The sequence below is a fragment of the Canis lupus genome, chromosome 8 (assembly GCF_003254725.2).
Source record: "Canis lupus dingo isolate Sandy chromosome 8, ASM325472v2, whole genome shotgun sequence".
NCBI classification, from domain to species: Eukaryota; Metazoa; Chordata; class Mammalia; order Carnivora; family Canidae; genus Canis; species Canis lupus.
This window is the reverse complement of record NC_064250.1, coordinates 30402192-30426399: the sequence shown is the minus strand read 5'-3', so window position 1 is coordinate 30426399 and position 24208 is coordinate 30402192. Positions and strand designations below refer to the sequence as shown.

The window sequence follows — 24208 nt, the reverse complement described above, 5'->3', positions numbered from 1 at the left end:
GGTGACGCACCCACAATCGGGGGTGGGCAATGGTCTTCTGCGAAGTTCTCCCCGTGTGCGGTGAGGACCGCTCGCCCGCGGGGCATCCTCGGGCATCCCTCGGGGCTGGGTATGGGGCAGACTGACGCATCGAGACACCTGAGCTCTCCATGCCTCCGTCTCTTCCGTAAAACGGGATTCAGCCCTCCCTAGCAGGGCTGCCGGGGGGCCTAGGAGACTCCTCGGGCGGCAGTCCCCGGCCTGTGCGCAACAGGTGCACGGCGGCTGTCCGTCCTCCCCTGGACCACCACCGACCCTCCTCCTGCTCCGTCATCGCTCTCCCCGCTCCGGGGAAGCGCCACCTCCCCGACCCAGGACGGTTACAGCGCGAGTCCGGCCACGACCAGGCCTGGACTGGCCCCAGGCCCAAGAGCTGGCCTCGGGGCCGCCTGCGTCTCAGTGGCATCGCTCGTCCACGCCTCGGCCCGACTCACCGGCTTCATCGCGGGCCGCACCAAGTCGTGAGCCGCGGCCGCCAGGCTCCCGCAGCCCCCGCTCCCCCGCCGCTGCCCCGCGCCCAGCCCGCCTCTTCGCTCAGCTCATTGGTGCAGCCTTCCGTGGGGCGGGGCGCGGCGTCTTCCCGGGACCAATCAGACCCCGACGCTGTGTCTTCCTCCGCCCCCGAGCGCCCTGGCGCCGCCTTTAACCGCCCATTGGTTTTTCGGGGCCTTTGAAAGATGCGCGGGAGGAGGGTCCTGCTGAGCGTTGATTGGCTGGGAGGGCGCCGTCCTCCGGCCCGTGGGGAGCGGCGGGCCGGCGGGAAGCCGGGAGCCCAGAAAGCATCTGAAGGCAGCCCCTACATTTTGGGGTCGCTGGAAAGCCTTACTTTCTCGTGACAGGATTCCAGAGGGGCACCAGGGTAGGGAATTTTGTTTCTTAAAAATTTGAAATTTCAAGGGCACAGGGGGAAGCACTGTCCTGGAGCATCTCATGAAAACGCTCCACACTCCCATAAACTTTATACCTGCGGTCATATCTGGTCATATAAATATACGATGGACGCGACTAAAACTCCAGAATATAAACATAGCTTGTATGTTTGGTATTTTATTTACCATTCGAGGATCTAGACAGGTTAGGTCGTAGATCCACTTTCGTGTTCACTAAATGTGAATGCAATGGTATTGTGTGAAAGGAAGTCTCCAGATGGTTTTAAGTGCTCGTGTTTTTACATAATCGGCTATATTCTTTAAAAACTGTGTTTGATTACCCTCTGCCCGATTCTCCGGTCCCCAGTTAGCTGTCCATGGGGTAGGAACTCATCATGAGCAATATTACCTGCAGATCTGCAGAATATGTGGGAACATCAGCTCCCTGACTCATGTTGTGAAAACCCGTGGGTATAGAGCTATTAGGGGAAATTCTTTAGTAAAGAAGATAGCATAATTTGACTTTGGGTCTGTATTAGGGTTCTCCAGAGAAACAATCAAATAAAGAGATTTATTTTAAGGAAGCGGTTCTCCCAGTTGTGTGAGTCTGGCAAGTCCACAAAGTCTGACCGGGAGCCTAAGGGGCTGGAGACTCAGGAAGGAGTTGCAGTTGCAGTTCAAAGGCAGTCTGCTTTAGAACCGGGGCTGGCAGATTTTGCAGATGAAGTCCAAAGGCAGACTGCTGCAGAATGCTCTCTTGTCCTTTGTTCTATTCAAACCTTCAACTGATTGAATGGGGCCCACCCATATTATAGAGGGCAGTCTGCTTCACTCAGAGTCCACCAATTTAAATATTAATCTCATCCAAAAGCACCTTCACAGAAACATTCCAAAATAATGTTTGACCAAATATCTGGGTGCAATAGCCCAGCTAAGTTGACATATAAAATTAGGCAGCATAGACATGTTGGACTTGATTTATTGATTGGTTGATTGATTCAGAAAATATTTATTGAGCACCACTTGTGTCTGAGGTACTATTCAAGATGCTGGGAGTGAACTCGAGTGAATTAACCAAAGTCTCCACCTTTATGGGGCTCACTTGCTTTTGGGGAAGAGAATTAGGTAGTAATATTGCTGTGAGGAAAAATTAAAATAGAGCCTGATGAAGATACTATTCTAGATAGAAAAGTCAAGGAAGGCACCTTTGAGTAAATGTCATTTGAGGCATCCAAATGAAAAGAGAGTGAACCATTTGAATATTAGTCTGTCTAAAATGTAAAGAGGTGCAAAGGCCCTGAGGTAGGAATGTGTTAGATTGTTCAAGGAACAGCAAGGAGGCCAGTTTGGGAGAAACTGAATGAGGTAGAGAGTGGTAGGAAGTAAAGCAGGGACTTGTGGGAGGCTTAGGAGCTTCTTTTCTAAAGGATTCAAGAAAGGGTTTAAAGAAAGATTGAGACCTGGGCTCCGCGTAAGTCCCCTGTGGTAGATATTCAATTCTTTCTCATTCTTTAACTTTCACCTTCTTTCCCCTTTTGCCAACATTGTCTTCACAGATCTCTTTAAACTTCAGCATCAGGGGTCTCTTCCATTTCCTCAGAACATACCCTCCTCCTCGGAATGAATGAAGTCCCAGCTCCTTCGAGTATTTTATAATTTCTGCCACTTCTGGGCTCAGCTGGATGTGAACACAGAATCAATCTGTTCTAGCTCCTGCTGATTCTGCGGAGTGGGGACGATGAGCTGTAGTCTCATGGTAGAAAGGGGGTGGAGGACTGAGGGTAAACTGGGAGCATTTCAGCTTCTGCTCTCTCCATCAGCAGGGCTGTCAGGCTTTGTCTTTGCCTAAAGACAAACACATCTCACTTCTATGATGTAGTTTTTTGTTTGTTTTTGTCTAGTCCCAGGGTTAGCAAACTGCGGCCAATGGACCAAATCCCACAGGCCTGTTTTTGTAAAGTTTTGTTGGAATACAGCTACACTCAATTGTGTAAGTATTGCCTGTATAATTTTGCACTACCGGACTGAGTAACTGCACCAGGGGCTGTGTGGCCTGCAGATCCTAAGATATTTACTGTCTGGCCCTTTACAGAAAATGCTCACCCCTAGTATATAGTCTATGAGGGAAATGTGTATTGTTCTAATACCATGATTTTAAGTCTACTTCTTGCAAAATAGGCGTCCTAGTCTTATTATGCAAAAAGATGTTCTCTGCTTGGCGTGGTACCTTTCTTCTGGAGGGTCCCACATAAAATAGCAAGGCTTTTTGCTGAGCTGTCTGGCTAAATGGCATCACAGTAACCTATTTTCTCTCTAATCCCCAAGATTCTTCCCTGAGAGGAGGAGGGGGGGCTTGAGTTCAGCCTGCTACACCTGCAGTCCTCAGTTAATTTTTTAGTGTATGACTTCACAGCTGTTAACAGGAATGTATGTGGTCAACACAACGTGAGAGATTTATCCAAACCACCAGAAGGAAAAGTGTTAACACACGTCCATAGACAGATGAGTATTTTGAAAGATACTCAAAGAGAAGTGAAACATGGTTACTATTGGTAGTCCCACTTGGGTGTATGCTTTACAACTAGATCCGTATTTTAAAGATATTTTAGTATTATTATTTTTAATTTATTCAGAGGCAGAGAGAGAGAGAGGCAGGCAGAGAGGCAGAGGGAGAGGCAGGCTCCATGCAGGGAGCCCGACGTGGGACTCGATCCTGGGTCCCCAGGATCACACCCCAGGCTGCAGGCGGCGCTAAACCGCTGCGCCACTGGGGCTGCCCAAGATATTTTAGTATTAATGATAATGGATTTGACAAGTGTGTTTGGGGAGAGAACACTGGAACCTTAGAGTTAAATGCAACTTCAGAGAACATACTTCTTCATTCTTGATATGCCAAGTTTAAGAATTTCTCGTGATGATGACAGTCAGAAACAGTGTATGACGTGGCAGTCGGCATATGTGGTTTTCCCATTGCTTTTCCCTTTGGAGAATTGCCCCTTTTTCATTTCACATGATCTTGTTGAGCAGGTGACTGAGACTGCCCCATAAATGTACCCTATTCTTGTGGTCACAGTTATCAGGTCAGGGAAGACACATGATGCAAACTGGAGCATCCTTTCTCGTTTCGTGTCCTCTAGTCGCTGGTGCTCTTATTTTCATCTCTACCTTCCTAAGGTTTCTGTTTTACCCCAGAATGATGCTGAGTTCTAATTTGCACTAGACAATTAGAGTGGGTTATAAAAACTATTTAACATATTGTTTAAAGTTTAAAAGGTACCATATTTTATAATTGGAATGGATATAACAATTTCACTTAGCCCACATGCTCTTCTGCAATGTGACTTTGCCATGCTCCATCATGAGGTAGAACATAATACTCTTCCTCAAATATGACTGAACTTACGACTAGTTTGATTAACAGTGACAAATGATAAGCTCCCAAAGCACCCGGATCAAGAAATGGAACATTACCAGCTCCTTTGGACTTGTGACAGTATTGATTAATTTCACTTGCTTGTAAATTGTATACAAATGGAATATTTTGTGTCTCGCTTTTTTGGTTCAACTTGATGTTTGTGAGATTCATTCATGCTGTTGTCTGTGGTTATATTTGTTCATTCTCATGGCAGTATTCCACTGTATGAATATACTACGATTTATTTATCCTATCCACTGTTGATAGATATTGGGTAGTTTCCAGTGCTGGGCTATGATAAAAAATGCTGCTATAAACATTCTTTCCATGTTTTTTGGTAAACATATGTATACATTGCTGTTGGGCATATACTAGGAGTGGAAGTATGTTTGTTTATTCTTAGTCCATAGTGCCAAACAGTTTTCCAAAAAGGTTATACCTATTCACACTCCCACTGGCACCATGTCAGAATTCTAGCTCGACATCTTTGCCAACATTTGGTATTGCCCGTCTTTTTCATTTTAGCAGTTGGATGAATGAGTCATTTTATTTCAGAACAGTATCTAATTTCAAATCTTTGAAAGGCTAAGACTGATCAGTTGGATAATAGGATCAGTAGATGCTGTTCTTTAAATGGTAGCAAAAGTTCATAATTTTTGGAATTCTTCTGTATTATGTGTTAATTACTATGTACACATATTTTCTGCATTATTTTAGAAATGTTTGTATCATTGCAACATACATATTTTGAGAGTATAAGGCTACTTTAGACTATGAAACTATTGATACTAATTGAGTGGATCCAAATGATGAAGGTTCTCAAATTTAGACATCAATGAGCTCCTCATGTGATGGTGGAGGAAATATTAAGTTTCCAAGGCATCGCCAGCTTGGGGCTAAAGTAAGTCATAGGAATCATTCGTTATGAAATAATATTCCTCTGGTTCTTCCTTCATCTACTACGTGAAACTGCAGCCCCTTTGTATTCCTCATGATAGTTCAGCGAGCCCTCATGGATGACCCTCCATATGCTCTGAGATATAAGAGTAAGGCACCCACTGTCTTTGGCTCTCCTGCTCGTGGTTGCTGGGGTAATGTGTCTGGTCACTGCCTAAGCCTGGAGCAGCAGCCATGCTGACGTCCACCGAAGGTGCTGTGACTTTCCACTGCCATCCCACCCTTCCCATCCCACAGTGCCCTTCTCTGTCGCTGCTGCTGAAATTGCTGGCACAGAATTTCACTAAACCTTGCTTTCATCTTTGTTCTATGGAAATTTTAATAAAACAGCTCTTTTTAATTGCACTGGCTTTTTAAAGCCATAGTCACAGGATGTTGGGTGTGGCCAACACTTCCGGACTAGGGAATCATCCCTCCCCTCTGGCCCTGTCTTGATGTCATGAAGCCCAATTTGTGTACTTTGACTTTCTCTTCCTTTAGGATGAATTATGTCCCAGGAGTTCTCTGCTCTCCTGTCAACAGTCCTGTCAAGATTATCTCACCCGCCACCAGCTGTGCCCAGGCATGTCTGAGTCCTGAGTGCTTGGTCGCAAGCTGGGGTGACCGCACGTCTGGGTCGGCCTGGGTTAGCCCTGGCTTATGACTGTTGTACTGGCGTAGTTATTAACAACTCCCTCATTCATTTTCAAAAGTTTCTGGGTTTGGATGGTAAATTATGTGGTCACCCTCTCTCAAGCCATTTTAAGGAAGTCTTTCTAAGATAAAGCAGAATCAACAGCACATTTTAGAGCAGCCAAGAAATAGACTGTGTAGAAGAGGATACTGAACCCTGAAGGCTGATGTTCCCATGGCAGTGACCTGCCTGGTTCACTGCCCTGGCTCTTCCTGTCTGCCCTGCCACTGGCAGCCACTTGGCTCCACCTACAGGCTGGTCTCTGTTCTGGTCCCAGATGGTTTCTTCTTTTCACAGAGCTGGAGTAGAGTGCTCTGAAACTCAGTTGGAGGTTAATACTTGGGGTCATAGGCCTGCCCAGCATGCCCTTATGTGCCAGGATTTCCTAATCAGGCTTCTGCTGTGTTCTTGAGACAATTTCTCTTTTGTTCATATTTGAACTCTGAGCAGGGGCCCTAATTATCTCTTGCCATTTCTTCCATCCCATGGAGTGCTCTGGAACTGGACTCTGGCTCCTGACCCTCAGTCACCCGAGTCCTGCTGTCCTCTGCCAGCTTTTCCCACTGTCCTACCCTGTGCCAGGCCTATTGTCCCTAGTAGTGCACTCTGCTCTTTGTAACCTCTTGTCACCCCTGCCTGCTAGGTTCGCACCAGGAAGGCCTGGTGCTCTAGCAGAAAGGGCCAGGCCATTGAAGTCAAAAGCGCTGAATTTAAGTCTTAGTTCTGCAGTTACCTGTGTGACCTTGGATGAATTACCCCATCATCTAACCTGAATTACAATCTCCTCATTGGTAGCATATGAAATGAAATTGCCACTTGAAAATTGACCCCTGGGCTCAGAGAATTTCCCAGGGAGTTTGTTTGGTATAAATTGGTTATCTTGGGGCTGGATCAATCTTTGGGAAGAATAAGATTTCTGATATTTTGATTCAAGGCTCTATATAAAAGTAGCTGGAGAAAAGACCTGGAACAGCTAATTTGATTTCCCATCTTCATATTAGGAGAAAGTTTGGCCAGCTCCTGAAGCTGAGCTATACATCCATCTCAAAATTGCTTCAAGTGCAGAAAGGCCTTGAACCAGACGGCGAGTTCTCACCAGCAAGAGCAACTGGAATCTCTCTCTTTTTTAAAAAAATTATTTATTTATTCATGAGAGACACACAGAACAAGGCAGACATATAGGCCGAGGGAAAAGCAGGCTCCATGCAGGGAGCCTGATGTGGGACTTGATCCCAGGTCTCCAGGATCACACCCTGAGCTGAAGGCAGATGCTCAAAGGCTGAGCCACTCAGGTGTCCCAAGAGCAACTGGAATCTTTTCCCTATCTCAGCTCATTGGTTTTGGGGAAACTACTCTGAGAAATTGGTCAGGAATGAAGAAGAGTCTGATACTCTCAAATCACTGTCTTTCATTTTCAATACAATCTAAAATAAGGAGAAAGCGTTATTTTCATCACTTCATACTGAAATGAATTCAGAATGAGTTGGAAACATGTATGTTATAAGCATCCACATTAATGACCTAAAATATAAAACAGAAATTGGCAAGGCTGACCAGATAATAGTTCTGTTCTTCCTGGAATGGAAGGTGGCAGTAGAGTAAAGTAGTTTCAGTAAAGATCTCTCTCCTGTACAGAAATCCCCAGGGTAGGACTCCGATCTGATTAAATGAGTCAGACTTACATTTATTACGGTATATTACAAACATTTTTCAGCATTCAGAAGTGACTGGTGTCTCCGTGGATTTGGCCAGTTCCTGGCAATTATGCACTTGGCTGCTAGTATAAACCAGCATGCCAAATGCCTGGAATGACGATCCATGTCTGAGCGGCTTTCAGTCTGGGAAGGATGTTGTTCAAACACCACGTTCCTTCCCAAGGTGGCCAAATCCTGGTTACAGTTCTGTCCTTCAAATCTGTTTATCCTGAAATTTGACCAGAAAGGATATGGCTACATCCTTTGCCCCTTTCAGCTTCCGCAGCAAACACCTGGGGGACCTTGCATGGGTTTTACTGTCTGCTGCTTATCCAGAAGTAGTTTCATGCCTAGTGCCTTAATCAGAAAATCACATTTGGAACATGATGTGTCGGATGGATTATTAGAAAACACTAATTATTTCTGTGAAGTCTGGAGGCCTGGCCCAATTCCAAACGAAGTAATGGCATTCTTTTTTGAAACGTCCTTCCGATTTTATTTGAATGAGTATTTGCCAGCCTATCCTCAGTTGTACCTGATTCATAGTTCTTTGTACTCCAGCCCTTTATTAGGAGGAGAGGCTGTTGCCTGGCATGTTCTGTGGAAGCTATAGAAGAAAAATCAAACACTTTTCCAGAACATGAGCAAGGACTATCTTGACATATATGGGAGAACTAGAATATGCATTCTATGAGGCAAGAATTTTTATCTTTTTTGTTAGTGATCGTTAATGGTATCTAGACTCATATCTGGCTGTTATGAGCCACTCAGTATCTGTTGAAAAAATAATGAGTTAATATATAATTAATTATAAGCCCAGCCTCTTCATTGCACAGTAAATATCATATTGTCCATTTCTTATTCTCTTACTTTTCTTGCTTTGTTTATATTCAATAAGGCAGGAGGCAGTAACAGGCATTTCTCTACTAAATGGGGCAAATTGAAAGTCAATATGGCACCTTGAATGGGGCTTTGTGTGCATGTGCCAGGCTTTTCACTTATTCCTGTCTGTCTCTCTCTCCTACCCTTTCTCATCCTGCTCAAAAAGAGGGCCCTTTTCCCTGGCTCAGCTTATGGCCTCGCCTATTTAAAAGGGAAATTTGTCTGTACCTATAACATGATGTGGCCATGACCGTGCTCACCTCTTTTTCCCCAGTTGGAACAAGGCATATATATACAAGGCAGATCCTTCTTCTTCTTCTTCTTCTTTTTTTTTTTTTTTTAAAGATTTTATTTATTTATTCACAAGAGACACACAGAGAGAGGCAGAGACACAGGCAGAAGCAGGCTCCTGCGGGGAGCCCGACATGGGACTCGATCCCAGGATTCCAGGATTCCAGGATCATGCCTTGGGCCAAAGGCAGGCCCCAAACCACTGAGCTACCCAGGGATCCCCAAGGCAGATCCTTCTATATGAGACAAATCCCCTTCCTCTGTGGAATCATGCAGCATTACTGATTTCCTCTCTCTTTTGCCTGCTTCTCATTGCTGGCTTCTTCAGAGTCCACAAAGATCTCAAGTTTCTCCAATATCAAACATACACACACACAAACATACACACATACCACCACCACCACCACCACCACCACCACCACCACCACCACCACCACCACCGTAATAACTTCCAACCCCTCACAAATAGCTCCATATCACCTTTACCATCACAGCCCAATTGTTCATTCAATAGAAAGAGATTCTACTTTCTCACTTCTTTTTTTATCCTCTTATACTTTGCAAAACTAAACAAGAAAAATTTCTTTCAGAAGGAAAATATAAAATGAGGAAATGCCTCTCTTTTAAGAATAGAACCAGATTTTATTCTTCCTTGCTAGCTGGATGTCGTAGGATAAGCGCACAAATCCCAAATCGAATTGCATTTTGTTATCATGGAACTTTCTGTTGGTGAAATCTCTTGACAATAAAAGAAAAATACGGGGATCCCTGGGTGGCTCAGCAGTTTAGTGCCTGCCTTTGGGCCGGGGCACGATCCTGGAGTCCCGGGATCGAGTCCCACGTCGGGCTCCCTGCATGGAGCTTGCTTCTCCCTCCTCCTGTGTCTCTGCCTCTTTCTCTCTGTGTCTATCATAAATGAATAAATAAATCTTAAAAAAAAGAAAAGAAAAATACAAGAACAATCTCTCTTAATGTAAAACTCATTCCTTATCCAAGAAAAATACTCATTTAGATCCCATCTATTGGAGTTAAGGTTGGTGGACTGACCAGGTGAAAATAAATGATGTTTTTTTTTTTTTTTTTTAGAGATTTTATTTATTTATTTATTTATCCAAGAGAGAGAGAGCAAGCGAGCACAAGCAAGGGGAATGGCAGGAAGAGGGAGAAGCAGGCTCCCCGTTGAGCAAGGATCCTGATGAGAGACTCCATCCCAGGATCCTGTGATCAGGATCTGAGCCAAAGGCAGTTGCTTAACCAACTGAGCCACCAGGAAGCCCTAAATGTTGCTTCTTAAAGTGAACCAGATGATTGATGTAAATGAACCAGTAGGACTTTCACTAATCTTTCTTAAGGCACATTCTTGAAAAAGGTTTAAAAAGGCCTTATAAACTCCTCCAGGATTAAAGGGAACAATTCTAATTTCTCCTTTAAAGGTAGGATCCCTTAAATAGTACTTTTTGATTTTTTTTTTTTTTTACTTTCTGATTTTTATTCATGAATCCTAAACACAACACTGTATCTTTTGCTTGACTAAGTATTATCTTCCACGTCAACCACACTCAAGACTCTGACCTGTATCTCTGGCGTTCTTCTCGTACACTCTGTGAAGATCACCTCCTGATGACATCCACCTGTCACACATAGTGAACACTTCAGGTAATCCCTCTGTGGTTTTTGATTCTAATAATTGATCCACTCTTGAAATTCCTTCTTCCCAGGGCACCTTGGTTGAGCAGTGGTTGAGCATTTACCTTGGGCTCAGTCATCATCCTGGGGTCCTGAGATCAAGTTCCGTATCGGTTCAGGGAGCCTGCTTCTCCCTCTGCCTGTGTCTCTGCCTCTCTGAGTCTTTCATGAATAAATTTAAAAAATCTTAAAAAAAAAGAAAAGAAATTCCTTTTTCCCTTAGTTTTCAAGAAGTGGGCTCTCCTAGCTCTTCTTCTCTGATTCCCCCTTCTCTGACTGTCCTGGAAACATTCCTCAGGGTCCTTTCTTTGGCTATCTTCTAACTCCCCGTCCTCTCCCTGGGCTGTCTTATTGATCCTGTGGTTCAACTGCCAATAAGCTGAATTCCTAATCTCCACCTCTGGCCTTTCCTCTCTTCTGTGTTCCAGACCCATGTCCACAACTGCCTTCCACCTTGATGGCCCTCACAGTAAATCTCAACACATATAAGGCTGGAATTATGGTCTCTTTCTCAAACTTGCTCTTTCTCTGTATCACTGTAGCCCCACACCTGAGCATCATTCTAGCTCTTTCCTCTTACCCCCACTTGGTGACCAGGTATTGCCTTTTCATCCTTAGTACTGTTTGTTTGGGCCTTCTTTCTATCCCACTGCTTCAATCAGACTTTATCAGTTCTCACCTGGAATATTGAAAGAGTTTCCCACCTGCTTACTGGCTTTTGCTCATACATTTCTTCAGTGCATTTTCCATATGAATCTTTTGATGAAGCCAGAGGGATCATTTTGAGGGATCATGTCACTTCCCTATTGAATACCTTTTCCTTGTTGCCCACTTAGAGAGGATGCGGTTCAAACCTTGAGCATAGCAAAAATATTAATTGCCCTCCCACCTGCAAAAACTATGCATTTTAGCTTTCTAGTTGAGGGGTTCAGACTCAAACACAGTGGAGGGAATGGTGGGGACCAGATGTGGGTGTTGCAAATTGGAGAGTTCATAAACCCATCTAAAGGGGACATTCTTTGGCTCCAGCCTGTTGTTGCTGGGTGGGAATTTGGGCCCAGTCCAGCCAAATTAAAGGCTTTTTTTCATAAGAAGCTGCTTTTTATGTTAAACTTTGTTTATTAAATGTTGGAAACTAATTTAAAAAAATTAAAAAACATTGTGTGGTAGTTCATTATGAAAGTGAAAAAGAAAAACACATCATCTGTGGACTAAATTAAACACATCTGTGTAAGATTGTGCAAGATTGATGCCTGTGTCTAGAACTCCCCCTGAATTCTGCGTCTGAGCCACATGGAACTGCTTCCAGTGCCCTAAACATGTGGTATGCCTCCTCACCTTTGTCTTTGCTGGCTTGCTGTTTTTGGAATGCCCTCCTTTCTCCTCATACTCCTCCCACCCCACCCACCCTTCTCCCAAATAAATGCTAAGGAGTTTGGAGTTTATCCTGATTTGTCAAGACTCCTCTCCTAAGTCCCTTCTCTCCAAAGCATTTCTTGCTATTCCTTCACTCCACTTTAGGGATAACCAACTTACTTTCCTTTGCCCTCCAACAGGTTCTGTGGAACTTGTTTAGTTTTTGTTTTCTGTTTGTTTCCATGATGCAATCTCTAGACCTTAAGCTGCAATGAGACAGTTTCCATGCCAGATATATCCATGCATCCTCCAGGCCTAGCACAGTGATTGGTCAGAGTAGGCATTTAATAGAACTTTGTTGAAAAAACTAGATGTGTACTTTCTAAAGTTGACACTCACTTTAATTTTTATCAAAGAAATGCCAAAATGTTATTTTATAGTTGAAAACTTAATATCATTCCAAAATCCTCATACTTGATATTCTGGTATTGGTGCCTCTTTTGGAAGCCAGTCCCCAAACATGGCTGCCAGTGAACATGCCTCTCAATATCCATGACCTTGTGTAGTTCCCTCCCCTTGAATTTGGGCTGGTCATGTGACTTGCTTTTTGACTAATAAGGTGGAAGGTACACTGTATGACTTCTGGGGCTGGGTCAGAAGAGGTCTTACTGCTTCCATCTGAGTTTTTTGGAGTGCTTACTCTTTTTCAATCTCTCTGGCAACCCAGCTGCTCTGCTGCGTGGAGAGGCATGGAGATCCTTCATGTAGGCCACATATAGACTCCTGTTGAGCTTCAAGACAATAGCTAGCATCAACTGCCAACATGAGGGTAGGCATATTGGACACCCAGCCCAATTGAGCCTTCATATTGAAGTCGTAGCCAACTTCGCACTCCAACTGCATAATGCCCCAGAGTGAGATCTGCCCAGCAGAGCCCATTCAACCCACAGGATTATGTCATAATAATAAAATTACATTTCAAGCCAATTACATTTTGGAGTGGTTTGTCAACACAGTGATGGGTAGCCAGAACAACTTGGAAGGAAATAAAACATGCTTGGAGGGATGTCTGAATGGCTCAGTGGTTGAGTGTCTGCCTTTGGCTTAGGTCACGATACCGGGGTCCTGGAATCGGGTCCTGCATTGGGCTCCTTGCAGGGAGCCTGTTTCTCCCTCTGCCTATGTCTCTGCCTCTCTCTGTGTGTCTCTCATGAATAAATACAATCTTAAAAAAATAAAATATGCTTGGAATTACTATGTTGAGAATAGTTTAACCTGTTGTGCTACAATTGACCTTGGAGTTCTGTGCTGTTTCCTTCACGGAATTATATATTACTGATGCATTTACATATTTATCAAAAAAGTCTTAGTTAAGTTCTCTAACAAGCTCATATCCACCAAAGTCTCTCTCAGCGCCAAAAGTTGCCAGTATAAATGATGAAAAACTGTCAGTATAAATTCCATCCTATAATAGTAGCAAGGGCATTTCATTAGCATGGAATTGCAGAAAATATTTCCTATGGTCCTTTCTATGGAGCACTCATTCTCTAGCAAAATAATCTGTGGCAGATTTTAGTCAACGATATTTACTTAGTTTCTAGATGTTGGAGAGCTCTCTTTCCCCAATAAAAAATTAAGCTATTTTATAAACAGTGAAACATGCCCTTTTTAGTATATGGGCCTGCAAGTCTTGACAAATGTAGGCAGTTGTGTAACCATCCCCATGCTCAAGCTACAGAACAATTTGATTTTCCCCCTCAAATATCCCTGTGCCCCTTTATAGTCAGGTCTCCCAGTTGACCACTGATCTTTTTATTTTTTAATATTTATTTTTAAAAGATTTTATTTATTCATGAGAGACATAGAAAGAGAGGAAGAGACACAGGCAGAGGGAGAGGCAGGTTCCCTGAGGTGAGCCCGATGTGGGACTCCATCTCAGGACCCTGGGATGATGACCTGAGCTGAAGGCAGACATACAACCACTGAGCTACCCAGGTGCCCCAACCACTGATTTTTTTAAAAATCATTTATTGAGGGATCCCTGGGTGGCGCAGCGGTTTGGCGCCTGCCTTTGGCCCAGGGCGCGATCCTGGAGATCCGGGATCGAATCCCACGTCGGGCTCCCGGTGCGTGGAGCCTGCTTCTCCCTCTGCCTGTGTCTCTGCCTCTCTCTCTCACTGTGTGCCTATCATAAATAAATAAAAATTAAAAAAAAATCATTTATTGAGGTGAAATTTTATAATGTCATATTAACTATTTTAAAATGAATAATTCAGTGGCATTTTAGTATACTTGTAATATTGTGCAGCCATCACTTCTGTTTGTGCCAAAACATTTCTGTTACTCCAAAGCAAAACTCCTTATAGTCTTCTCTCCCATTCTTTCCTACCCTGATCCTCTGGCACCCATCACTCTACATTCTATTTCTGTGGCTTTATCTATTCTGAATGGTTACTATAGATGGGATCATATATCATATGACCTTTTGTGTCTGGCTTCTTTCACTCAGCGTAATGTTTTGGCTGTTCATGCTGTTTGTGGCACACATCAATACTTCATTCCTTTTTGTGGCTGAGTAATATTCCATTGTATGGATACGATCTGTTGGTCTCTCTAGTTTTGCCTTGGCAAGGATGTCAGATAAATGAAATCATATGACCTGTAGCCTTTCTAGTTCAATGAGATTTTTTTTAAAAAGATTTATTTATTTATTTATTCATGAGAGACACAGAGAGAGTGAGAGATGCAGGCAGAGGGAGAAGCAGGCTCCATGCAGGGAGTCCAATGTGGGACTCCATCCCGGGTCTCCAGGATCACTGAAGGCGGCACTAAACTGCTGAGCCACTAGGTCTGCCCCAATAAGATGTTTTGATCTTTTTTTTTTAGAGGTTATGGGTGCCTTCAAAAGTCTCTATCACTGGTTGAACTTTTCTCCCAGAGGTTATGTGGAGGCATGGTATTTTGGTTCATAACTTGTGTGTACGTACTCTCCTCCCCTATGCTTCATTGAATTTCCTCATTTTTATGTGGAGGCCGAGCCCAGAGCATGGGCATGTGACATTAGTCACTGTTGCTTTAAGGAAAGGTGGCTGGTGTGAAAGTAGAGAACACAAGTGTCTGACCCTTCACTCTAAATTCAAAAACCATTTTACGGGCATAAGTAAGATTTGTGAAGAATAGTTAAGGAGTCAGTTTTTTCCCCCATGAGCCACAGAAGTGGAAAACTATGAGCTGGGAGGGGGAGATGGTTAGATGCTTTAGATGCTGTTGCCTTCCTGGGGAAAGGAGCGCTGCTGCTCCCTACCCCCTCCTTGGAGAGCATGGTTGGGGGAGGGGTAGCATACCAGGACGTTCAGCTATGAAAGGGGATATGAGGACAGAGGGAACTTGTGATTGTGTTCCGAGTGGGGTCTGGGAAAGCAAGGCAGACTCTGGAGCTTCCCTACTGCACTGGTGAGATGTCCCCTAAGAAGTGTAGATAAGGCTGTGGAATGTGTCAACACAGGGAGGGCCTCAATGGCCTGCCTGGTTTCCTGGCTGAATGAGCCATGGGAGAGCAGACACAGTTTCATATTGAGAAGGACTTGGCAGTTAGCCAAGAGGCAGAGCAAGAGCAGGTGGGCCTGAAGGGGTCTCTTGGTAGGGAGACCAGCCGTGGTGAGAATATATGTATTGTGTGGCTGGAGACCAGATGGGAATTCAGTCCCCTCCGCAAATGTTGGCCTGGAGGGTCATCCATCAGAGCCAAGGGCTAGCCAGGGCTGAGCATCTCAGCAGAAGCCAGTGTGGGACAGATGATGGCAACAAGGGACGAGATGCCTTCTCCAGGTGTCATAAGGCTGCCGGAGCCCAAGGAGCTTGGAAACCACTAAGGGAAAAGGAAGAGGAGGAAAAACTGCAGAACTGATTTTAAACTTGAAGTGACTTAATGTACTTGGAATTAGGAGTGTAATTTCTGCCAGCACATGGAATGGGAGCTTGAGATAGTGAATGTGAGTATTAGAGTGACTGGTCTCTCTGTGTTTGTCTTTTCCTCTGGCAAGAGAGGGGCAATCATACATAGCACCTCCTTCATGAAGTTAGTTTGAGGTTGCATACAGCATTTAGGAGGGTGCCTGGCACACAGCAAACCATAAATGTTAGCTCTTGTTATCTGCAAAATACATACATACATCTATATCAAGCAAACATAGAGATAACAGAGTGATAGGAAAATAAAGACCTTGCTTGAAATCCTCACCTATCGCGGTTCTGTGCTGTTGTGCAAGTGAGCCAGGAAATTAGAGTTCCTGCCCTTTGGAGCTTTCAATTTAAGGCATCACCAAACTTCCGATAGTCCTTCCTGTTGTTGTGAAAGTGGAATTTATCAGTAAGTATTGACTGTATGCTAAGTGAATTAAGATGACAGGAGCAACAAGGCCGGATGCTTGTTTTAGGTGTGACTTCTAGGGTCTTCGAATCTGGGAAGTCACTTGGATCTTTCAGGTTTGTGCCTTTATAAGCTTAACTTTATCAATTTACCCACAGTATGCAGTCTTCCTATGACTCTTCTTCTCCATTTTTCTCTACATATTACATGTAAAAATATTTTGTTTAAAAGGTGTGTCAATTTTATAAAAGCATATCATTATTAGTGGTATTGCTAAGAATCAGTAGCCAAAATATATGATGTAAGTTTCCTTGTGGCTCCCTTGCTCATTCTTACTTTGCCCATCCTAACATTTTTAGGATTGTTAACCATATTATTCTTTCATACTTCATAGTTTTATAGTTATGGTTAGTGTCTACTGATGTCAGTTATGATTTTGTGCTATTGGCTTGCAGCCAACCAGTTATGGTTGGATTGGTTTTCAGGCTACTGGCTGCCTTCTCCATACTGGTGGTAGCCATTCCCCTGAACTTCCTGCTCTTCTGTTCTTCACTATTTCCAGGCAATCCAGGTCCTCCTCCTCCTCCTCCTCCTCCTCCTCCTCCTCCTCTTCCTCTTCCTCTTCCTCTTCCTCTTCCTCTTCTTCTTCTTCTTCTTCTTCTTCTTCTTCTTCTTCTTCTTCTTTTTTTCAGGTCGTCTTCTCTTGTGCTCCTTATGTTAAAGTCCAAAACTGAGTCCCATGAAAAGAGCAGAGTAGCTGGTCTGATTTAACAGCACCATAACTAAGTAAACAATGAACATCAAGTCCACTAAAAAAAAAAAAAAGAAAAGAAAAGAAAAAAAAAAAGAAAAGAAAATCTACATTACATTGGGGAAAAGCTTTTTCTTTGATATCAAGTCTTCTGCAGGAAATCACTAGGCTTGAGGGCCCCACAGAACTTTCATTAGAACCTTATTTGATAATTAAGATCATATTTCATTGATTTGGACTAGTACCATCAAGAGTTCAAATGCTGCTTCTTTCTGTTTTAATAGGGGGCATAAGATTGCTTTTTCTTCCAAATACGTTTTCATAATGTTTAAAAATTCGTTCCTGACTAAATTATTACAGTGAAGTACTTGGAAACCTTTTGATTCTGGAGAGTTCTGAGTACAGGCACATCCTATGGTGTGCATTGATACCAGGTGCCAAGGGAGAAGGATGAGCTGGATAATAAACCAAACAGTGGGACTCGGGCAAGCTCTTACAGGGCAGACAGAAGCAAAAGGCAAGGCCACAAAAGGAGACTTTGAAAGGCCACAGCAGGTTGCTCTCTGGGAAAGAAAATCAATAGTTTACTTTTAAACAGTCTATTAACTAGCCTCTACGTGAGAGTTGCCTTGCCCTTCACCTCCACACCTTTATTGAGATGTAATTGTACTTAAAAAAATTATGTATTTTTTCATGAGAGACACACAGAGAGAGGCAGAGACATAGGCAGAGGGAGAAGCAGGTTCCCTGCAGGGACCGTATGCGGGACTTGATCCCAGGACCCCGGGATCATGCCCTGAGCCAAAGGCAGACGCTTAACCACTGAGCCAGCCAGGTGCCTCTACACTTTCTCTTTTAAGCTGTTTCTGGACCCCTCACCACTGTGTGATTGGAGCGTAGGCCACAAACAGTCCAGCTTCCTGAGAAAATGTAAGCGAGAACCAGTGAGGAGAAATCGCCGTGCCTGCTAAGTGCTGCTCCTCGGGTGGTTCCCAGGCTGCCTTCCCTTAGGCAGGAGAGCCAGCGTGAGCAGGGCCCTCCCGGGGCTCGCTGGGCTGTGGGGCTCGAGGCCACGGGATTGCCCGGCCGGAGCGCGCCGCACTGTGCAGCCGGGCTGCTGGGAAGCCCCGAACAGCTTGCTCAGTTATTACTTCATTCTCGGCCGAAGCAGCGGGCGGCGGGATGATGAGTGAGCGAAAGAGCCCGTGGACTTCAATGTGGGCCGAGGGAACCAAAACAAACACAGAGAAGACAGGCCAATATTTAAATCTGTGTAAAGGATGGGGCGCGCAGGAATGTTTGACTATATTTTGTCTAGTGAACAGATTTCATTTTTTAATGGCCGTGTTAGTCAGTGCAAAGCAGAATTGCGGAATGGAATCTGTTTCGCTACCCCCTGGCCTGTGCCTCTTGCGGCTCTCAGGGATATGTCCCTGTTCTTGGAACTTAAGGTGGCCTGGAAGTTTTAGAGGGAGACGGGTTCTGAACTCACATGCTGTGCCCAGATGCCCAGTACGTCTCTCCTTCCCAAATAGACCTGCCTAAGAGGGTTGGGAAGGAGACCATGCATTTCACATATTGCACTTTCTCATTTTCCAGGCTGCTCAGCTCTGGTTGAACAGCATTAATCTCCTGGACATACAGCCTTTCCCCCTCTCCTCTCCCGCTATTGCATTGGGTGCGTCTCTCTGCATATTCTTCTTTGATCCCTCCTTAGGAGATTCTTTTTTTAAATTGTCTCACACCAGGTTTTCATGCTTGCATTCATCTTTCCACTTCTGCACTCGAGGCCTCTGTCCTGGATGTCCATACCATTGTTTGGCAGCTTGATTCCAGTTCTTTGCCCTGGCCTCCTGCCATTGTCACTGGTCGGGGAAAGCCAGTCCCTTACCTTGTTGCTCTATTGTTTGAAGGCAAATATTTTTCACTGACTTGAAATCAAGTGTTTTGATGAACAGAGGATGATCATTTAAACACATATTCTGGGCCCCTGGGTGGCTCAGTGGTTGAGCACCTGCTTTTGGCTCGGGGCGTGATCTCGGGGTTGTCGGATCCAGTCCCGCATTGGGCTCCCCGCAGGGAGCCTGCTTCTCCTTCTGCCTGTGTCTCTGGCCCTCTCTCTCTCACTGTGTCTCTCATGAATAAATGAATAAAATCTTAAAAAAAAATAAAAATAAACACATATTGTATCCTTGCAATTACATAATGAGGCAAACTATAAGAGTGAGGATATATGTGTAGAAGTGTACATACACATGCACACACGTGCACACACACCACACACACACTCTCTCCATTTGGCCGATGGAGGGAGAGCATATTACCCAAAAGGGTAGACAGGTGAATCTGTGTTTACATTATAATTACCCATGAAAACTGCCGATTTTACTTCTTTTTTATATTCTCTAGTTTTCAGGAAAGTGTTAGAGGATCTATCTTGTCGTGGGTGGCATAGCTTGGGGATGGTAATTTTTCAGTCACACAATTAATAAAAAATATCTGTTTCCAGGCTTAATTTGGCAGTAGGGAGCAATCTAGGCTCAGAGCTGTAGAGGGCGCGCGTGTCTTAATAATAGCACCACCATCAGCCCTAGAAAAAGGAGCCAGGTGGTGGGCGGAGAAGATCCTTTTCTTACTAGCTTTTATGGGAAAGAAGATAAGGTGCATTTGGGAATAGACACTAAATTGTATTGTTTTAATATTACATTTTTAAATATTTTTCTTATAAATAAACTCATCTTCTAATTTGTATCCTTTGGTGGTGGTTTTGTTAGAAGTGCACAAGCTAAAAAAAAAAAAAAAAAAGAAGTGCACAAGCTCCACCCAGTGAGAACGAACCTCTTTTAGGTTTTATACTTTGCATAGGTCCTTACGCTAGTAACTAATGCTGTGTGTGGGGGGAGACACAGTAGTTTTTCAAAAATGGCAATTGGAAGAGGGTAGCCCTCAGCATAAAAGCCTTCAGTGGTTTTTGATCTCATTTAGAGTGAACTCCACTTCTTAACTGTGCCTACCAAGGCTTTTAGTGAATAGCCTCTCCCCACCATCAGCCTTGTCTTTCTCTCTCACTTCCCTCCCTGTGTCCAGGCTAAACCTGAAACAGTTTATCCAAGGTGCCAAGCTGGTCCACACTCAGTACCCTCTGCATTTGCTCCTGCATCTACTCAGCGAGCCTGTCCTCACGTCTTCCAGGGCCAGTCCTTTCCACTTCTCAGTCCCTTGCTTCACACAGATTCCTCAGAGAGATTTTCTTCTTTGTCAGCCTGCTCTAAAATAGGCCTCCCCACCTCTAGCTTTTTTTTTTTTTTTTTTTTAAGATTTTATTTATTTATTCATGACAGACACAGAGAGAGAGGCAGAGACACAGGCAGAGGGAGAAGCAGGCTCCATGCAGGGAGCCTGACGTGGGACTCGATCTTGGGTCTCCAGGATCACACCCCAGGCTGAAGGTGGAACTAAACCGCTGAGCCACTGGGGCTGCCCAGTTTTTTTTTTTTTTAATTAGAAAAATTTAAATTGTGTTAGGATGCACATGATGACATTTTACATGGTACAGACATCACCATTTTAAAGTATAAACTTCAGTAGGTTTTAGTATATTCAGAAGATTGTGTAGTCATCACCACGATGCAACCTCAGAACGTTTTCATTACCCTAAAAAGAAACCCCATACCATTATTAAGTCATTCCGCACCCCCATTCCTTCCAGTCCCTGGCATTCCCTAATCTACCTTCCATCTCGGTGGATTTGTCTATTCTGGACATTTCACACTTACTTCCTCTGAACCATTCAAGTATCCTGTATGTTTCCTTCCTGGCACATGTGCATTTGTTTGTTTACTTGAGTATTGTTTATCCTCACACTCATGAATAACTTGTAGAGTTTCTTTCCAAATCAGTCTGCCTAGCAATGACGTGAGCTCAGCCTCAATAGGGGGGAGTGAATCACTGGGGTTCCGGGGTTGCTGGACAGGATGACCTCGAAGAGCTCTTCCAATTCAAAGTTTCCACATTTATGTGCATCATCTTCCCATTCATTACATTTCCAGTAACAGATTTTTGGGCTCCAGGTCTTCCCCAAGTATTTTCAGTTCTTACTTGCAACCCACAGAGTCATAACTGATTTAATCCCATTTAACCAAGTGTGATGTTGGGCTTCTAGAAAACTCTTTAAGGGCTGGGACTGTGCCATGGCAATAATAATAGTAACACTCAGGGAACGTGGGCCATGTGCCAAGCATGGGGATGTGTGTGCTATATCCATCTTTTCCACTTATTTCAATGGTCTTCTTACAGCCTGATGGGATAGGCACTACTATTATCATCCCATTTTGAAGATGGGAGCAATGTGGCTTAGGGAAAGGACACATTTTACTGATCTGGTTTGTGGCAGAGGAGGTACTTGAGTCCTGGCAGTCAGCTTCCAGGGCCACTTTCTTAACCCCTTCACTTTGTATTCAGCATCATAGGTTTTGCTTGCTCAAAGCGCTGGTGTAATATTGGCATGCAATATTGGCTGTTAAGATTCTGCACAACCACGACATCATAAATAAAGAGATTTTTCTTGTCGTTCTTAGCATAGCAACAGAGGAGGAGTCTTTGTTACCTGGGATTCTCTGCTGTCCTTTGGGCTAGGGAAGTGACCAGTTAGTGTCCTTTGGCATATCTAGGGGCTATGTCAACATTTGTGTGTGGATGAAAGGAAGAATTCCTGTCAGTGACAGCAGCTCATGCGTCCAGAGGAGTTGGCACTCAGAAGAAGGTGTTTTCCTTGAGGAAGATAGATCCTCAGGAGAAATGCCACTGAATGGCTTAGGTGGTGTATTAGTCAAGGATCTCCAAAGAAACAGGACCAATAGGACACACACACACTCCATAAATGAAAAAATTTATTCTTTTTAAAAATAAAATCTGCAAGGTGGGCTAGAAAGCTGGAGTTCAAGTTTGAAAGCTGTCTGTTGAAAAATTCTCTTGCTCAAGGGAGGTCAGTCTTCTGGTCTAGTCAGGCCTTTGACTGATTGAATCATGCCTACCCAGATTAGGGAGGGAAATCGGCTTTAAAGTTCACCAGTTTAAATGTTAATCTCATCCAAAAACACCCCCACAGAAAATCCAGAATAATGTGAGCCCAGATAAGGTGGGCTCGTACAATTAACCATCAAAGCTGGGTACCTGGTGCTTGGGTTCAACCTACCCAGGGCCTGGGCTGGAATGTATGGGGGTCAGTATTGGAGAATGTTCCACCTCCTACATAGTGAGGGGAGTACAGCTACCCCCTACTGTAAGTACTACCAATTGGTTCTCCAAGGGTGGTCCCAGTGGGTAAGGATGTGTCTCAGTCATTTTAAGGTTTACCCAGAGAACAAGCACTTGCCTGAGACTCATCAGTGGATTGGAGGGTCCATGAGCAGAAGGTCCCTGCACTTTCTTGCTGGGTGGGCCTCAAGGACCTATGGATCACTCACCCAAAGAAAGCCTAGTTGGTGTTGACTTGAGTTACCTCTGGATCACATTTTTTTTTTAATTGAAGTGTAATTAACATACAGTGTTATATTAGTTACAGGTGGACAATAAAATGATTCAACAATTCTATACATTACTTAGTGCTCATCACGATAAGTGTACTCTTAATTTCCCTTATCTATTTCACCCATCCTCCCACCCACATTTCCTCTGGCAACCACCAGATTGTTCTCTGTATTTGAATCTGTTCTTTTGTCTCCTTTTTTTTGTTTTGTTTTGTTTCTTAAGTTTCACATATGAGTGAGATCATATGGTATTTGTCTTTGTCTGACTTACTTCACTTAACCTTATATCCTCTAGGTCCAGCCACTGTTGTTGCAGATGGCAAGATCTCATTCTTTTTAATGGCTCAATAATATTCCTTGTGTGTGTGTGTGTGTGTGTGTGTGTGTGCATGCGCACGTGTGTTTACATCTACCTATCTGTCTAGTCGCATCTTTTTTTTTAACACCACATCTTTATTCACTCATCCTTCAGTAGACACTTGGATTGCTTCCATATCTCAGTTATTGTCAATAATGCTGCAGTAAACACTGGGATGCATATCTCTTTTCACGTTAGTGTTCTCCTTTTCTTTGGGTAAATACCCGGTGGTAGAATTACTGGATATTATGGTAATTCTAGTTTTAATGTTTTGAGGAACCTCCATACTGTTTTCCACAGTGGCTGCCAAAATTTGAGTTCCCAAGACCAGTGCAGGAGCTTTTCTTTTTCTCCACATTCTCAACAACACTTGTTATTTCTTGTCTTTTTGATTTTAGTCATTCTGACAGGTGTAAGGTGCTATCTCATTGTGGTTTTGATTTGTGTTTCCCTGATTAGTGATGTTGAGCATCTTTTCATGTGTCTGTTGGCCATCTGTACTTCTTCTTTGGAAAAATGTCTATTCAGGTCTTCTGCCCATTTTTGAGTTAAACTGCTTTTTTTTGGTGTTGAGTTGTGCAAGCTTGGATGTTCACCCTTTGTTGGAGATATCATTTGCAAATATCTTCTTGCATTTAGTAGGTTGCCTTCTCATTTTACTGATGGTTTCCTTCACTGTCAAAGCTTTTTATTTTGGTGAGTCCCAATAGTTTAATTTTGCTTTTGTTTCCCTTGCCTCAGGAGACTTATCTAGGAAAAATGTTTCTATGGCTGATAGCAAAGGAGTAACTGCTAATGTTTTCTTATAGGATTTTTATGGTTTCATGTCTCACATTTAGGTCTTTAATCCATTTTGAATTTATTTTTGTGTATGGTGTGAGAAATGAGTCCAGTTTCATTCTTTTGCATGTAGCTGTCCAGATTTCCTGGCACCATTTATCAAAGAGACTGTCTTTTCCTCATTGTGTACTCTTGTTTCCTTTGTCATAGATTAATTGACCGTATGAGCATGGCTTTATTTCTGGGCTCTCTATTCTGTTCCATTGGTCTATGTGACCTGTGGATCATTCATTCATTCATTCATTCAACAAACATTTGTTGATTGTCTATTATGTGCCAGGCTCTTTTTAAATGCTGAGGATACAGTGGTGAACAAACATAGACAAAAATTGCTGTTCTCAAGAAATTTACATTTTGGGAAGTGATGAGAGACAGGTACTTAAAGAAAATAAGTAAAAAATATCAGATGGTGTTAAGTGCCATGGAGAAAAATAAAAATGAAAAGAGAGATAGGAAATACTATGGTTGGCAATGGGTGGGGTGCTGGTGGTTTGCATTAT

The 24208-nt window shown here is 43.6% G+C and overlaps 2 protein-coding genes across 8 annotated transcripts in view; one reads left to right on the top strand and one right to left on the bottom strand.

The window, feature by feature from the left end:
• The window catches only part of CDKN3 (cyclin dependent kinase inhibitor 3), a 31533-nt gene extending 30904 nt beyond the window's left edge, over positions 1-629 (bottom strand). For 2 of the 5 annotated variants that reach the window (XM_049113195.1, XM_049113196.1), the window contains exon 1: positions 474-629. In XM_049113195.1, the coding sequence (XP_048969152.1) occupies positions 474-482 (9 nt within the window). In that variant the 5' untranslated portion in view covers positions 483-629. The remainder of the gene's footprint in view (positions 1-473) is intronic. The other 3 variants (XM_025443604.3, XM_049113194.1, XM_025443603.3) reach the window with 3 other exon arrangements.
• Positions 630-756: 127 nt separating this feature from the next.
• BMP4 (bone morphogenetic protein 4) overlaps positions 757-24208 on the top strand; it is a 348264-nt gene continuing 324812 nt past the window's right edge. For 2 of the 3 annotated variants that reach the window (XM_035719864.2, XM_035719861.2), the window contains exon 1: positions 757-898. The gene's annotated coding sequence lies outside the window, so the exon portion shown is untranslated. The remainder of the gene's footprint in view (positions 899-24208) is intronic. The other variant, XM_035719860.2, reaches the window with a different exon arrangement.